The sequence below is a fragment of the Sebastes fasciatus genome, chromosome 11 (genome assembly GCF_043250625.1).
Source record: "Sebastes fasciatus isolate fSebFas1 chromosome 11, fSebFas1.pri, whole genome shotgun sequence".
NCBI lineage: Eukaryota > Metazoa > Chordata > Actinopteri > Perciformes > Sebastidae > Sebastes > Sebastes fasciatus.
In genome coordinates, this window is record NC_133805.1 from 26,752,672 (window position 1) to 26,770,562 (window position 17,891).

General features: G+C 40.7%; 1 protein-coding gene across 10 annotated transcripts in view; it reads left to right on the forward strand.

Moving 5' to 3' along the window:
• LOC141777553 (receptor-type tyrosine-protein phosphatase mu) overlaps positions 1-8,993 on the forward strand; it is a 192,157-nt gene extending 183,164 nt beyond the window's left edge. For 5 of the 10 annotated variants that reach the window (XM_074651912.1, XM_074651916.1, XM_074651919.1 and 2 more), the window contains 4 exons: positions 2,845-2,970; positions 5,858-6,021; positions 6,227-6,362; positions 7,958-8,991. In XM_074651912.1, the coding sequence (XP_074508013.1) occupies positions 2,845-2,970; positions 5,858-6,021; positions 6,227-6,362; positions 7,958-8,011 (480 nt within the window). In that variant the 3' untranslated portion in view covers positions 8,012-8,991. Of the gene's footprint in view, positions 1-2,844; positions 2,971-5,857; positions 6,022-6,226; positions 6,363-7,957 lie in introns of all 10 variants that reach the window. The other 5 variants (XM_074651918.1, XM_074651913.1, XR_012595919.1 and 2 more) reach the window with 4 other exon arrangements.
• Positions 8,994-17,891: the final 8,898 nt, after the last annotated feature.

Sequence of the window (17,891 nt, forward strand, 5' to 3'; positions counted from 1 at the left end):
AGCCAGCCAAGGAAACAGCACAGGTGGGAAGGGAGGAACGGGGGTGTTGGTGGGGGGGGGGGGGTTGGCATAGATGGAGACGAGGGATGTGGAGGTTTACTATCTTCTCCATCAGCATCTTTGTTTTTGCATCTGTTGAATTTGTCAAATTTTGACAGGCTTTCAAAGGAAGCTAGGAAGTGGTGCTCTCGCTGCCACACAGACTGTAAATGTGTTTGTGTTAGACAAAGAAAAGTGAGCGTATACAGTATGTGTGTCCATTTATATGCTCAGGCCTGTTATTTGCATTCTTCTCAGGTAGTCTCTTTTTCCCTTGTTTGTTCATGACTCTGCATGTAGGCATGTCTGTCCATCTGTACGCTTCCACTAGTCTGATTTAGTGCCGTGAGGCCGGCGGTGTGCTCTGCAGGTGCATGTTCTTAACTGGGATTTCTCTCCTGAGGAGCGGAAATGGGGGAGATTTTTCAGCTCTTATGACGCCGTCCCAGGGGTTGATTTCTTTCGCTGCACTTTTCAACACTCACTGCTTCTTAATACTTTCAGTTAGGGAGACGACTATGCAATCGTTTTAATTCTACATAATTCTATTGATTTACCAATTGTGTTCTTTAAACTGTAAGAACAGTAAATACAAAGATAAATACAAAAAATACACATCACAACAGTCTCTCAAAGCCCACGGTGACATCTTAAAGGGGACGTTTATGCTTTTGTGCTTTTCGACTTTGCTTGTATGTTATATAATTTTTTGTCTGCAAAGTTACAAAGCCCAAAGTCCACGCCAAAGGTTGTTACTCTCCCGCACAGAAACACTGCTCCTGAACTGCCTGAAACGTCTTGCTTGAAGTCCCGCCTTTTCTTCTGTAATGTGGTGATGTCACCGAGTAACACATTTGCATAAAACCTGCCTGGCGGCTAGTTTGGCACGCCCTCAAACAAAGCTAGTTAGAGTGGAGCTGGAGCAGAATCTAAAGAGTTTGGTTCGGTTGACCAATCATAACAGTGGGCCACTTGACCAATAAGAGCAGACTGGACTTTTTTTTTCAGGGAGTGGAGGGCTCAGGAGCTCAAACAGAGCATTTCAGACAGAGGGTGAAAAGAGGTGCTGCAGCACAGCCAGTATGAGAAAAATAAAGTTTTTTTTTAACATTAAAGCATGTAAACATATTCTAGTAGAAACCCGAAATACAAGTATGAATCTTAAAATGAGCATAAAAGCTCCTCTTTAATCCTCAAACTTCAAAAGCTGAAACCAGATCCACTGGCTGGCATTTTGATTTGATAAATTACTTATAATTTTCAACCAGTGGTATATGTAGCCCAGAGAATACTTCTGCAATTTCCAGGGGCTACATGGAGAGATTGCCTCTACAAATTATGGCGAAGAAAAACAGAAATTATGACTTCATTAAAAAAAATGCTTATCCACATATTGTGTCAGCTGTAACACCATGGGTTAACGACTGAGTGTGAAAAATAGTTTGCAAACAAAGAAGTCTCAACAGATAGCCATAATGTATTAAAGGGATAATTCGGTGTTTTGAAGTGGGGTTGTATGAGTTTTATTCATAGTAGGTGTATTACGTACGGTAGATGACGGTCGGTGTGTCCCCAGTTTGGAGAAACAGACAGGAGTACCAGCACGGGAGCGAAGCAAAGTACTGCTTTAGCCGCCTAAAAGAAAGGCCCACCTAAAAAAATCAATATCAGTTTACGTGTACGCTACATTTAGAATATTTTCTGATGGCGATCGGAACTGAAAGTGAAACGTATCTATACTGTTTTTGGCTTTGGAGAGAGCATAGATACGTTTCACTTTCAGTTCAGTTCCCTGTTGCAAAGGAGAAGGAAAGGGCTGTCTGATGGCAAGCTAAAGCAGTGAAAATATTCTAAATATAGTGTACACTTAAACGGATATCGATTTTTTTTAGGTGAGCCTTTCTTTTAGGTGGCTAAAATATGCTTTTCTGCCATCGCCATCCATAGCACTGTATTGCTTTGCTCCGGCGTCGGTACGCAAACCATCATCTAGGTAATACACCTAATATGGATAAGTGCCTCATACAACCCCACTTCAAAACGAACAATACTTCTATAAAAACTATCCCTATAATAGTTCAAATAGATAGCTATTGGATAAATGGGGCTTTAGCTAAAAGCAATGAATCAGTGATTAAAATAGATGGATGAGCAGTTGAAATAGTTATCTTACAGTAACAGGTAAGTTAATCTATTATCTAAATAGTCAATTAATTTTCTATCAACCATTTTTTAATAAACGTATCATTTGATTAAATCTTTTCTTCATAAAGCAGATTTCGTCGATTTTCTCTGACTGAAAAATACATTTTAAACAAAAAAACAGCTTTTAAGAAAGAGAGTGGTTTTTTTTTCCTGAGATGAGAACAATTAGTCAAGGTCTTTCAGGAATCTGTGTTTGATTTGTTGAACAAAGGGTCAGTTGATTAGGAGAAAGCTCTCATACTTAGAGCACATCTGTGTTTAGTGTTTGCTCTATCAAAAATATATTCCAGCTTTTGTCTGGATGTTCTCCTGTGAAGAAGCAATTCATCATATTGCCAAAAGAAAACACTTCACATTGAATGAACTCACCTTCCTCCTCTCTTCCTTTCTTATTCATTCCTGTCCTCAAACATTGTAATCCCACATAAACATCTTTGACATCAATGTCACTGGCTTCGGTTAGTTTAGTTTGGATTCTGAAACTAATGAATCATCTTCCGTTTTCTTTGTTTCTCTTTGTTTTGTCTGTGTGTCTGTGTTTGTGTGTGCTGGTGTACCTGCATTTGAATGTTTGTGTGTGTACGTGCCTATTTTGTTTAGTTGTGCCCACAGTACTGGCCAGAAAACGGAGTCCACCGCCATGGACCCATCCAGGTGGAGTTCGTCTCTGCCGACCTGGAGGAGGACATCATCAGCAGGATATTTCGGATCTACAATGCAGCACGGGTAAACACTGACAAAATGATTTGCTTAGGGGAAAGCAACAGTTTTTCTGCTCTTTTGCCCATTTCTTCTGTAACTTTTACAACTTGTTTGTCTTCTCTGTGGTGAGCATCACAACAGCCAATTTATTCTGTGACTGCACGCCTCACACGTCCCACTCATATGCCGGCCTGTCCATTCAAGCTGTGTGGAGGCAGAGTCATTCTGTTCTTTAACTATGCCGCTGCACCACCAGTGATTGGACCGAGGTGTGATCGCCTCGAGTCACAGTGTCTTTTAGACAGCTGGAGAAATTGTCACACGTAGTTAAAAAGGTGGAAGTTGAACTCTCCGACTGTTCCTTCAATCAACACCTTTTGGGTAGAACATGAATCTACCTTAAAGGGTCAGTCCACCCAAAAAAACACATTCACTTACACTGCGTGACATCTAGCCATGTGAATAGTTTTGATTTCATCAGTCCAGGTTTTTTAAGATATAGTCTGAGATTTCCTTTTCCACCACAATACAACGCACACTACGCAACCTGTCATTTCAGAAACAACCCCCTCATTACTCTATTTTCCTGACTTTTCTCGAATAACTGTCCGTTTCTTGTTCTGTTGGTAGTTTCCAGGCCCCAAAAAGTATTGAAAGGAAACAATTAAAGTAGAAAAATTGCTTTTTTTATACGGCTCACAACTCATAGACATATTGAACCTGTGACAAGGGGTCAGAATTGCTTTGTTTTAAAGGGACATAAATCAAAGAGGTCAGGAACCAGTGCTCTAGTGCAGGGGTTCTCAAACTTTTGGGGGCCAGGGACCCCTTAAGCCAAGTTCACATTTCACAACTTTAAAAGTCGTCAGATCGCAGTACTGTTCACACTACACAACTTGCTGTCCTGTCTTGTAATCGGGAGTCTTGAAGTCGTTGTGATTTCACAGTACATGACTGACTGGCAACAGGAGGTCACACACTACAAGATCTTTCACTGGGAGGAATCCCCGATGAGGTCTCCAAACTATATTTTGTCACGAAAACGCACGCGAGAAATACACGGTAAATGACGTGATGCCATACTTGAGACACATTGCTGATGTTGTTGTTGGAACATGTGTTTACAAAATAGGCTGTTTCCACCGGTTTCCACACATCTTTTTTATTATTTATTCGTCTAGGTGCAACAACAACTTTGCTCCGTGTTGCAAATGCAGCACATACAGTAAAGTTCCTACTGTTATAGGCGACCCCTCCTCCCCCAGGTTTCCCCTCAACCCGTATCCCGAGCTCTCATTGGCTGTAGCTTGCGGCTAGAGTCCCCGACAGGTCCAGATATTTAGCATGCTAGATATCTGGGACATGTCTGCGAGGCGTCAGCGAGCCTCTCAGCTTGAGTCTTTGAGCAGTTCACAAAAGACGCTCTAGCGCTGACGTGCGAGCGGCGAGCCAACGCCGATTTGGCTCTGATGTGGGGCTTTTGTCGGGGAGCTCCAAACACTGTCAAGGAGCAGAAAATCAGGGCTAGAAACATGTAGTGTAAACTAGGCATTATAGGAGAGAACATTTTCTACCAGGACCCCCTCAGAATCGTGACACCGATCAGGCATACTGTATGCTTACCATTTTCAGCCTAAATACTTCAGACCTGTTTCATAGTGATAAACAGAAACACATTTCAGTTTTAATCACGTTAATACCACTTATATACTTTTAAACAAAGGGTCATTTTATGCAAATTGCATTTGGACTCAACTTTGAGAATCCCTGCTCTAATGGTCCATTATCTTTCTTCATCTTGTGCCCTCTTAAAATAAAGCAATGGTGACCCTTAATTACAGGTTAAGACCTCAGTGTGTGAACATGATTGGTGAGCAGCTCAATCAAAGGGTATGTTTATCCTTCTCAGATAGTTATATTTGAATGATTTGTCTCCAGTATTTTACAAGAAAACCACAAAAGAAAAGTCTGAAAAAAACAACCTAAATTTGTGTGAAAGAAATAAATTCTTTCTTATCCTTTAATCATCCTGTGACTGTTCAGATTTATCCTGTTTCCCATGGGGGGTAGGGGGGGGGGGCACAGATGGCCCCCAGATTGGGAACTAGATAATTCACAGACCAGTTTTTATTGGAAGTCATTTCAAATGAAGAAATTGTACCTATAAAAGCTACTGACAGCGTGTCGACCATCCAGAGCAACAATCACACTGATTATGGAGAGACAAGTTGTTAAACAAGCTTTTAAATTTCATATTTCAATTATGTGAACCCCCACAAACCAAATTCACTCTTTATTGACGTGGAGGAAAAAATCTCAGAGACACATATTTCACAACTTAAACCTAAAACCTAAAACAATCTGCATGGCTAGATACCACTACCGGTAAGTCTGATCATGTTTTGTGTTGTTGTTTGGGTGAACTGACCTTTTAATTTTGAGCTACCAGACATCAGTGTACAGAGCGGGGTGTGACCCGCACCAGCGTCACCTGCAGTCATCTGCGTAAGCTCCTTACCCCTACAGTCAACAGCCACCTCTCATATGAACGCGTTATAATGGCGTCTGGCCGGCAGAGGCACCACCGCCGTGCTAAGTGGAACGCAATCGAATCACACATGATCACTGACAAGTGTTATTGATTGATATGTCTGAGTGTGATCCAGAGTGTTAACTGTCCGTCTCCAGCTGTGACTGTGCTCATCTATCAGCCCGTCTATCTGCGCATTCATCTCTCCACTGACTCCTCGCCCCCTTATCCATCCTCTTGTCCTACTTGTCGCCATCGAGGCTCGGCTTAGCTGCATCTTTACAGTCTGATTGCATCTTTGCACAGCAGCGATTAACCCCCTTTCTCCCTACTGTGTGTGTGGGTTAACCTGGGATAACCGGTGTGTCCTTCCCCTTCCAGCCTCAGGACGGCTACCGGATGGTGCAGCAGTTCCAGTTCCTGGGCTGGCCCATGTACAGAGACACGCCCATGTCCAAACGCTCCTTCCTCAAGCTAATCCGACAGGTGGACAAGTGGCAGGAGGAGTACGACGGAGGCGAGGGACGCACTGTGGTCCACTGTCTGTGAGTTATCACTACACTCAGTGCAGAGGGAAGCTCAGTCGGCGCTGCCATTAAAAATGAAACATCTCCACCTACTGACTGGAGAGCCTTACTGCATCATGAAACTCCTCACCCCTCTAGCAGCTTTATTGTCAACCTTAACCTTTCTATATTAAACTTAAACGTGTGTTAAATGATATTTATATTTCCTTTTTGACGACTTTAGGAACGGAGGCGGCCGAAGTGGGACATTCTGTGCCATCAGCATTGTGTGTGAGATGCTTCAACACCAGCGCTCTGTGGACGTTTTCCACGCAGTCAAAACACTAAGGAACAATAAACCCAACATGGTGGACCTACTGGTGAGGAGCACTTTTGTCAGACTTGTTAGATTTTATTATAACCTCACAAAGTGCCAGATGGTATTCAAAGGGGGTCCTCTAGCAATTTATTGTACTTCCATAAAGTTGAGGGACTCACAAGAGACATATTAAAAAATAAATGCTCACCTCTTTCAAACTCCGTGCCCTCAGTTTCTAACGCTTTCTGTCATAAATGTATAATTTCCAAGACCAAGTGCCAACTGTTTGCAGGTTGAGTAGTACTCCCTGTGGTGATTAAATTGACCTTCAGGAGTAAAATTGGTGGATTTCTCCTTTAAAAGTCAATAAATTCTACTTTCTTGTGGTCAGTAAGTTACCCTACTAACATTTGCCTGCATCGAGCTACTGTACATCTAAACCATTTGGTGATTACAGCATATAAATCCTTTGGTAGTTATAATTGTAATTATATATTTGGTGCTTTTTACATATATTTGTATAATATTTCCTTTACCTCTATTTGTCCAGCTTTGTTATCCTTGTCCCAAGCTGTCCCAAAAGTCATTCTATGTGCACAAATACTTGGCCAATAAATGTGATTTCTGATTCTGATCAATTCATAGAAATATTTACAAATAATATTTGACAGGTCTTATTAAAATGATATGTTATATTTTATACTTGTGTGGATTTGATTCCCTTCAGATGGTTTAATTTATTGATAGAGAAAGAAATGTCGTTGCCCTTACAGTGAAAACATCATTAAAAAGTTATCTGCACGTTTTGAAAAATCCAATTATACTAATCTAAATTATCAACTGACCCTTTCTGGGGCCCCAGATCCCCAAGGGCCTCAGAAACCACCGCTTTACTTATATTATCAGCTTTACACATATAAAATATACAATTTGATCTGTGGTAGCTTTGATAATATGTGAATATTTTAGCACAGTTTTATTAAGGACAATAACAACTGAGATGAAAAGGGCTTCCTGCCTGATAAGGGCTCTGTCCTGAAGAGGGGTCATTATTTTAGATTATTTGTGCATATTCCTAAATGAATAAGTGTTTAATAAGTATTATACTGCTGCAACAATTAATCGATTAATTGATTAGTTGTCAACTATTAAATTAATCGGCAACTATTTTAATAATCGATTAATCGGTTCGAGTAATTCAAGTCAAAATTTTCTATTTTCTGGTTTCTTTACTCCTCTATGACAGTAAACTGAATATCTTTGAGTTGTGGATAAAACAAGACATTTGAGGACGTCATCTTGGGCTTTGGGAAACACTGATTGACATTTTTCACAATTTTCTGACGTTTTATAGATCAAACAACTAAGCGAGAAAATAAACTAAAGATTAATCAACAATGAAAATAATCATTAGTTGCAGCCCTAAGGTATTCCAGCATACTGTAGAAAGGCAGCATAGAGAAGGGGTGGATGGAAGAGGAAGGGGAGGTTAAAGCTGCCGGTGTACTCCGTCAGCACTGCTTGTCGAACGATCAAATAACCTCAGACCCTAATAGGGGCCCAGCCTCGCATTTTTTGTCCCCGGGGCCCCCTAGCAGGTTGATCCAGTTATGTGCCTCTCTCTAATGTTTTTGTTTGTTTCCTCTTGTCTCCTAGGACCAGTACAAGTTTTGCTATGAAGTGGCACTGGAGTACTTGAACTCTGGGTAACTCGGAGCTACCGAACCCACCAGAGACTTAAAGTTTGGGACATTACAGAAGACTGCAGCTCACATGTGTGCATTGTGCTAAGTGTGTGTGTGTGTGTGTGTGTTACCGGCCCCACAGGAGCGAGGTACGCACACAACATAAAACATACATGCAGCTCCTTTGACCAGCTCTCTTCTTCTTCTAGATGGGGAAAGGTACCAGAGTTGTACAGTGTTAAATATCGCAGCCTGTTTCTGTCAGTACCGGCTAAGGAAGCCAGCAGGAGCACAATGAGGGTTTATTTTTCTTCTCCTCTGCAGTGAGTCGCCTCCTCTCTGGATCCCTCTTTCTCTCTGCCTCTATCTATCAGCCGCCTGTAGTCCCGTGGTCGTTGCCTTGATCCTCATTTGGACGATGAGCATTAAATACTCTCCAGTTTTCTGTGGAATGCGATACACTGTACATAATGTTAATGTGTTCATTTTATTCTCTCTGATTTCAGTTTTTTGCTTATTAAAAGTCATTCAATGCAGGAGCTCAAAGCCTAAATGTTACTAAATGTCCTGTAAATTTATGACTTCTAGATGATTATTGCTTCATACTGTGTGTTGGGGACAGCTGGCTCAGTCTACATCTGCTTACCTTATTTCCTGTACAGGGATCCAAAGCTTTATTTGCACTTCCATTTGAATTCTTGTTGTGCATATTGTACATAGTTCTGTAGATTATTTATTCACGGTATGTACTTTTTTTGTGACTCTCAGTAAGTGACAATCATATGTTCTATAGGTTTGGTTTTATTGACTGTATTGTGTGCTCTTTTGTTTTTTTTTTGGTCATCTTGCGTGACAGATCAGTTCCATTGTAAAGAAAAAAGATATTATATAAATGTATCTACAATATAAACATTGGATTATGTATTTCTGCCTCTTTTCTGAGTGGAGCTGGAAGAGATGACATTAGGGCGACACCTGCTGGAGAGATGAGGAATAACACGATCACCTCCATGTTTACAGCTTTTAAAGGTGCCACAGTATTCATGATTTTGTCTTCAGTCATACTGTCCTATCATACTCCTGCAATTCCGCAAATGGATATAGTTTGATTGGAAGCATGTTTGTTGAATGATTTTGAAATCTAAGTTCTTTCAGGCTGAACAATGGCAACAACACGGGACCCTGATTGGACAACAACACCACTTCAAACAGGTAAACCGTCCTTTAGTGAGAGTAATAAATGATGCATTGTGATCATTTTGAAGGGTATGAGGCTATAGCTAGTTTATAGCTTTGTCAACATCTAAGATCATGAACTGTATGAATCTAACATGAAGAATATTTGGGATCCTTTAAAGGGCCAGTGTGTAGGATTTCGGGGGACCTATTAGCAGAAATGGAATATAATATTCATAACTATGTTTTCATTAGTGTATAATCACCTGTAACCAAGTCATGCTTTTGTTAGCTTAGAATGAGCCTATCATATCTACATAGAGAGCGGGTACTCTTCACAGACTCCGCCGTGTTTCTACATTAGCCCAGATCGGACAAACCAAACGAGCTTTTCACGTTAACTGAAGGCCACCGTAGTCCTCTGACACGCTTGGAAAGGGATGGGTGAGCGAAGAGATAATCAGTTGGTTGCACTGCGAGACGCCACTAAAGCCTCAGTTATACAACCAGAAGTGACACAAGAGGGTGGAGCTAAAACCGGACACAAAAATAACTGTTTCAAAAGTGAAACTTAACGTTTGTGAACACAAAGACAACCACACACACATGTGGTTGGTTTCACACAGGATGCAAACCCTGGCCTCCTGGATAAAAACCAGACTGTATATAAGAAGTGGACGTAGTCGCCGTGATGTCGCCCATTGGTTTGTCGACTGACGTTTTGAAGTCTCGAGTTCAGCATTTTGGCCTTCGCCATTTTGTTTTGTTTGCAACCAGAAGTGACACAAGAGGGTGGAGCTAAGTACAACCAAACGCTGAATATTTGTAGGCGACCACTAGTTTAAGGCACTTCAACTTTGGCTTCACTTCTCAGACACGGAGGTTGCCCACTGCTGTGGACACCACAGACGCGTAGTAGTTCTGTTTATACTGTCTGCTTGGAGGACACGCTCGGCTCCACACTTGTGCAGTAGATCACTACACTATGCTTGGTCACAACAAATTGGCGGTACGTGGACGCTCGCACAGAGCCTACACGTACACCCTCTGATGACGGAATTTACGTCACGCGGACCCTTGCGTACTCGCAGAAGCAGTAAGTATAACTTCAGCTTAAATCCTACGCACTGGTCCTTTAAAGCTACACTATAAATACATGGGTGTAATTGAAGAATCCTACTTTAACTCAGTTAACCTTCATTTTTATTCCATACAGAAATTATTGTGACAAAAGTACTGTACTGTTCTTTTAAAAAAGTTTTATCAAACTGATGTTATTTCATTGAGTTGTTTTTTTTTTGGGATTGTTTTTGCCGAAATGACCTTAGATTAGATTACTCACTTTATGATGAACACTTATAATAATAATAATATATATATATATATATAATACAGCAGCCCTGCAATGAGTACTACCTCTATTAGGGTTATTATATAACATTATTAATATGTTAGCGAGGTGTCGTTTTAACTCTGTGGTAATGTGTTGAGGCTGTAGTAAGTGGTTGTGTATTGAAATGCATTATATTGTACAGTTGTTCCCTGATTTTTTTTTTTTTTATAAGATCCACAAGCATTATTTTATTACCTTGAAGAAACATTTAGTTCTTTTCATTTGGTCCATCTACACTCTTCTTTTCAAAAAGTTCTTTACAAAAACAGGTTTTACATATTATCTGTGCAGTGACTTTGAGAAGTTGGAAACAAAACCAACACCGGAGATTCTTACAAATGACTTATTTTCAAAATGTGCCGGATAAACCAAGGTGACACTAAGCTTTTAGTCATTATACTGACTGACCTGCCAGAATAGACCTGAGCTCGTTTTCAGAGTTCAAACAAAGACTTGACTCTAAAGAGCTTGTCAAGGACTCGCAGCATGGTAATAAAAAGTTGAATCATACACAGGTGGTGAAGTAGCATAATTCACTTCTCAAGTTTACTGTTAAATGTAGACAGAGGCGGACTGTTTGGTTTGAAGTAAATACATGATGGACAATGTTTTGTGTGGTTTCAGGAGAATTTGTATGACATCTTGTAGTGTAAGTGAATGCATTCATACTGGAAAACTGACAAAATTAAGTCCTCAAATATATGTTTGCGTACTAAATCTACTTGACTTTTAAGTGGATAAACACTATTCTCCTACATTATATTGCATAAATGATATTGAGGAATAAATCAATTGTTGATTAATGGTTAGACAGCTTAAGGAACATGTCAGGAAACAAAAGAAAAATAGTATTACATCTTTGGAAACACTTTGGTCTGTTCATGAACATCGATTGGTGCAAGTCTTTGATCATTTCTGGTAAAAAAATGATCAAGTACATCCAACTTTTATATACCAACTGTAAAAACAGTATTAGAGAAAACATATATACCGTATAAATACCTTTTTTATTAGAATTAAATGTATTTGTGACAAAGCTAATATCAGTTAAATCTTGCGTCTCTAGAGTCCCTGTACAGATCTGTGCTTTCCGATTCATTTGGGTTTGTCTCCTCCTGGTGGTGTTCCTGAGTACCTTTCCTGAACCTTCTCCTAGAATAACTCCTGTACTGCAATATTTAACATTATCCATTCAGTTGCACTGATACACGTGGCCGTGTCCAAACCATTTTTGTAGTGGTTCTGTGTCCAGATATAGCAAAAGGTTTCACAACTGAATAAGTGTGTTGCTTGTAATATTAAGTACATATTTTAATAGTCTTTCCCTGCACAGTAGGAGAGGTTGGGAAGTCTTAATTATATGTGAATGCATCTATAGGGACAGAGATATAGGTATTGACTTCTGGCCAGCAGATATGATTTATCAGCATTAAAAGTTCCAGTATTTTCTGACATCAAAATATAAAAGTAAATCTTTAATAATATATTTTCGGGCTGTCTAACGATTAAGATATTTAATTAATCACAAATTAATCGCACATTTTATATTTGTTCAAATTACTTATCGACATGGGAGTGGGCAAATATGCTTGCTTTATGCAAATGTGTATACATATATTTATTATTGGAAATTAATTAACAACACAAAACAATGAAAAATATTGTACAGAAACCCTCGAAGCTACTGCTTTTAGCATAAATATTATACTCAAATCATAACATGGCAAACTGCAGCCCAACAGGCAACAATAGCTGTCAGTGTGTCAGTGTGCTGACTTGACTATGACTTGCCCAAAACTGCAGCATAAAGTGGGCATGTCTGTAAAGGGGAGACTCGTGGGTACCCATAGAACCCATCGTCATTCACATATCTTGAGGTCAGAGGTCAAGGAACCCCTTTGAAAATGGCCATGACAGTTTTTCCTTGACAAAATTTTGCACATTTGGAGCGTTATTTAGCCTCCTTCTCGACAAGCTAGTATGACATGGTACCAATATATTCCTTAGGTTTCCTAGTTTCATATGATGCCAGTATCTTCACTCTAGCTTTAGAACTGAGCCCGCTACAACCTAAATATCACAAGTTCCGTTAATGCGTTAAAGAAATGAGTGGCGTTAAAACCAATTTGCGTTAACGCGTTATAATTGCGTTAACTTTGACAGCTCTAATATCTTTATATTTTTCTCTTTGCAAAGAGTGAGTACATTAGCTCCCACTGTTTTTATTTATACACTAACCAATCTCCACAGGTTACTCCCAATGCTTATGTAAAAAAAAAAAAAATGCTCAGCATTGAAGTGTCTTGGCAGACAACTGGTAGGTTTGGCTGCATGTCCTTCTCCATATTATGTCAGCCACCAAGCAGTTACATAGCTTACATAAAATTGTTTCTAGCTGTTATTAATCAGTACATTTACTTTGGGGCTTTTTAAATCAGGAGTAATTTGCATTGATTGTTAAGTGAATACAGTAGTGGGAGCTAATTTGACACTCCGTAGAGAAAGAGAAAAGTGTGGCAGCTACACATGCACCAGAGCACACTTCTGACCGCATGCTGCAACAGACTTGAAGCGTTCAACCACAAGAGGTCAGCAAAAAGATGCTTTTCAGTTTGGTGTTATGCCACTGTTGAGAAATAATGAAATAAAGTGTTTTAATTGAGCATATATTATGCAAACATCTTGCATCTCTTTGCAATTCCACTGTTATTAGTCCCAGAAATAAAGCCTTGGACTTGGACGACTGATTAGCAATTCACTATGTTAATAACTCCCTGCAATACTGTAGGTTCAAAGAGAGACTCAGCTAACAACATCCCAATTCTTAAATAATGTGATGTTTTGGCTCTTAATGCACTGGTTTGTCTCTACAGGCTGCAGCAGCGCCTTGAAGAATCTCTGTTGGATAGAAAGAAGAAATCTTTGGCACATCTTCATGGAAGCTGAAGGTCTCATCTTTTCCCTTTACAGACTGTTCCAGTTGGTCAGAGCTGCAGGCGCTGTGGCACCAGGGATGGCTTCATATTTCATTGCAGGACTGCTGGTGAATTATTTCTCTGTTCACACGAGGAAACCCGGGGAGCCGCTGAGTCGGAGTGAGGAAGGGAGGGAGATGGAGGAGACTGGGAGCTGCTGCTGCTGCTGAGGCTTGATGTGAGTTGAGCTGCTGGTCCACACCAGATGTTCCCTGAGCTAAAGTCCAGAAGCTCAGAGACAACATCTGGACACACAAACACACGCTCATCGAGCTGCACAGCAAATGATTTCTGATGCAATCTGCAACAGAGATTTGTACCACTTAAAGTCAAGAAAATGACAAAGTTCATTCATTAGATTTGTCTCAGTATCCTCCTGTTATTCATCTGGGCTTAAGGTATAAACACAGATAATGTAAATCAAGTTTATTTTCCTAATGACATATTTCAATAACTGTATAAATTATTTGCTGGATGCATAGAGGGATTACAGGGCGGGCCAGCGGTGTCAGGGGGCTCTGGCATATTAGTGTGCTCTAGTATTTAGTATAATATCTGTGCAGAGGAGAGTCGGCTAAACCACCTGAAAGAGACGCAAATATGACTACAAAAGGACACAAAACAAGTACAAAGAGATGCAAAACAATTACAAAGAGACTCAAAACTATAATGTGATGCAAAACAACCACAAAGAGGCTCAAAACAACTACAAAGACAGGCAAAGAACTACAAAGTAACACAAGAAGACCACGAAGAGACTCAAAACACCTACAGTGAGATGCAAAACAACCACAAAGAGACTCAAAACGACTACAAAGAAAGGCAAAACAACCACAAAGAGACTCAAAACGATTACAAAGACAGGCAAACAACCACAGAGAGATTCAAAACAACTACAAAGAGATGTAAAACAACCACAAACAGACTCAAAACCACTACAAAGAGATGTAAAACAACCGCAAAGACTCAAAACAACTACAAAGAGATGCAAAACAACCTCAAAACGACTTCAAAGACAGGCAAACAACTACAAAGTAACACAAGAAGATCACAAAGAGACTCAAAACACCTACAAAGAGATGCAAAACAACCACAAAGAGACTCAGAGCAACTACAATGAGATGCAAAATAACTACAGAGACTCAAAACAACCACAAAGAGACTAAAATGACTACAGATAGATGCCAACAACCACAAAGAGACTCAAATTGAGTACAAAGCAAGGCAATACAACCACAATGAAATGAAAACAACCACAAAGCAATGCAAGGAGACCACAAATAGGCTCAAGTGACCACAGTGAGATACAGAGGAATCTCATAGAGACTCTTAATGATCTCAAAGGAATGCAAAATGACCACAAAGAGACTCAGGTCAACCCCAGAGACCCAAAACAACCATAAAGTATAGAAATATGAAGAAAACACTAACCGACACCCGCTTAACTTTAATCCCAGACATCATATTGAAAGAATCAAGTTTCACATTTTCCAAAATGGTAGGCATTACATTTGGGGATGAATTTTTTATGAGGTGCAATTGAGAAGAGCAAGGTCGCTGTTGCTGCAGATGGCAAGGCTTTTTAGCATCGCATGTCCAGGAGATGGCAGTGTAGAGCAGGCAAAGCTCTCAGCCACACAATAACAGCTAAAGGCGACAGCAGCCAGTGGAGAGCACTCTCTAGCACTCTGTTATACACTCAGTTTGCCTTAAATCCCCACTTGTAAGCTCATATTCAGCTCAAGTAGTTAACATGTTATTCCCTAAAATCAATATTTCATGAATCCTGGAAATAAAATTAGAGTTCAGAAAAGAGATATTGTATAAAATGTCCTGATGATGATAAGAGCAGATATTTCTGCTTTGTATTCGTTCTTGTAATGCCCATCATTCAGCACTTCTAAATGTGTATCATAGACAGATATAGGATTATATTTTTCCCTTTCTTCCATCTTAAATATGCATATTGAATTCGTGAACATAATATTTTCTCACACTCGGTCTCCTCTGCGCTGATGTAACAATGTAATGAATAAACCAATGAATAATTAATGACTCCACAATTGCTGCTGCAAGATTAAGTGGCGTATTTTCTCGTAATCAAGATGCTCGCTGAATTGCAGCCTCCAGCCTCCTCAAAACAACCTTCCAGCACTCTCACATACATGTTTATCCCAGCAGATTATCACACGTGTTTGTGCGCACACACACACATGCACACATGCAGCGCAAGACAACTGCAGATCCACACACAGGTCAAAGGGTAGCTGAAGCAACTGGAGCACAACAGCCTGTTTCCATCTCCAGGGACTGGATTATTCTCTTTTTTTCTCTCTCTCTCTCTCTCCGCCTGCCTTCATCTCTTTACCACCACCATCACCACCACCCCTCCTCTTGATTTTGTAACACAAACAATTGCACAGACTGGACTGCAAATCTGTCTGTGACAGTAGAAATGGACCTCATCTTCACTTGGCCCACATTTGGCTTTCCATTCTGCATGTTTTAATTGACTTGAGGCTTCATGATCAGATTTATCACCTTTTAAATCACCACTCACACGATCTGAATTTGGCCAAATCCCTCAAAAAAAATCTGAAGTTTTGACACGTTTAAAAGCTTCTAATCATTCCTACATCCTCATTATTCTTTTTGGAGAATGATGCGGCAGCTGTTTTGGGCTGACTTCCAACATTTCAGTGTATTTTGCTCTCAGTTCCAGCCCTGCCATCGAGCGTTTTGCCAAGGGGGAGCGAGCGATCAATCAATGGACCAGCTCAACATACAAAAAGCGGCCCTGTTGAGCTCTCACATCTGAGGCAAATCCATATCTCATATTTCCTCCATTTTCATGCAGATGGAGGGGTGGAGGGTGAGTAAGATGTCTCTGCTCTCCTGACAGTGTTTCTATCCCCCCTGACAGTTTGATGTGATTGCATTGTCAGCCCCCTGAGTTTGCTGGTGCTCTAGTAGTCCTCGTGGTTAGAGGCTGCATGTGGAAAGGCTGGAGAAACAGTGTTCCTGGGCACAGATGTGGCATACATATTTCAGTAGTTTGAGACTACATATTTTAGAAGTCGCAAGCTTAGTGTCAACCCACAAGTGGATAGCCTAGTTTGGCGTGTGGCTGGCATATTGCATCACTTTCACCCTGTTTTTTTATGTACTGTAGGTCCAACCAGCAAAACCTGTATGCACACACACACGTATACGCCGGTATATCAATCCCCATCATGTCAAAAATCCTCGAGATGCAAAACAATACTGTGAATCTGCCCGAGGTCAAGTCCTCATCAAAGTCAATTTAATTTCCTGCAACTCGGGGAAACTGACGACTTGGCCCCCACGTTGCCGTGGCAGCCAACAGCCAACAGCCCCTCTCTGCATACGATCAGTCTGTTGCCATAGCAGCCCCGTGGAGCTTTCCTGCCAGTCAGTCTAGCAGAGAAGACGAGTGAACCAGCGGTGCCCCCCATCCAGAGAGGCCCGCATGTCTTCATCTGTTGCCATGGCACCGTAATAGCGTTCTGGATAGATTTGGCATGGCAGGGAGTCAGTCCCTTTATCTTCCAACGCGTTATATTGAGCCGAGCCCGCCTGTGTTCGGCACTCGCAACATGGCGAGCAGACAAAGGGAGCCGAAGGGGGAGAAGGTAGATGTCAAGATAGTGTATCTATATTGAGATCTAGAGCGGCGATGGGCTTAGATGTGCGGCGTGCTCATCGGGTGCTAATTAGGTGATACATAGAGATGGTGCGTGTTGGAGAGACATGCCTGACAAGGTAACCTGGAGTGGACTCTCCAGCTGACTCACTTTGTGTTAGAATGAGTGGTTGTGAGCGGTCGTAGTGCATTTGCAGTGATGATGTGTAAAAGCAACACGGAAATGTGAGAGCCAGGCCAGTTCCACTTTAGAGTGGACAATAAATAGAAAATAAATGGTGTTTAAAGGGTCAGTTCAGCCCAAAAAAAGACAACTGTGAGCAGTTTACATTGGAATTACTGTCCACCGGAGAAAGAAATCTCCCTTTCGACATGCTGACAGTGTGTTCTGTGGATTATCCAGAGCAACTGGGGCACTGTTTTGGAAAGAAGTGTAGCTGTTTAATTTTTTATATGTAATGTTTCACTGCTTTCAGCACCACAAAAAGAAACTCCAGTCCACTCCATTGGATTGTGTTGGAGGCAGAAATCTCAAAAACCTTGAGAAATAAAACCAAATCTAAAAGTAAGTTTGAAAAATATGTTGTTTTTTTTGGCTTTTTTTTTTGTAGCAAATTTAAAGGTGAAAATATAATGAAAGACGAGCCACGAAATGAAAGTAGTCTATTTTCCCCACAGCTTCTCTCATGGTAGAAGA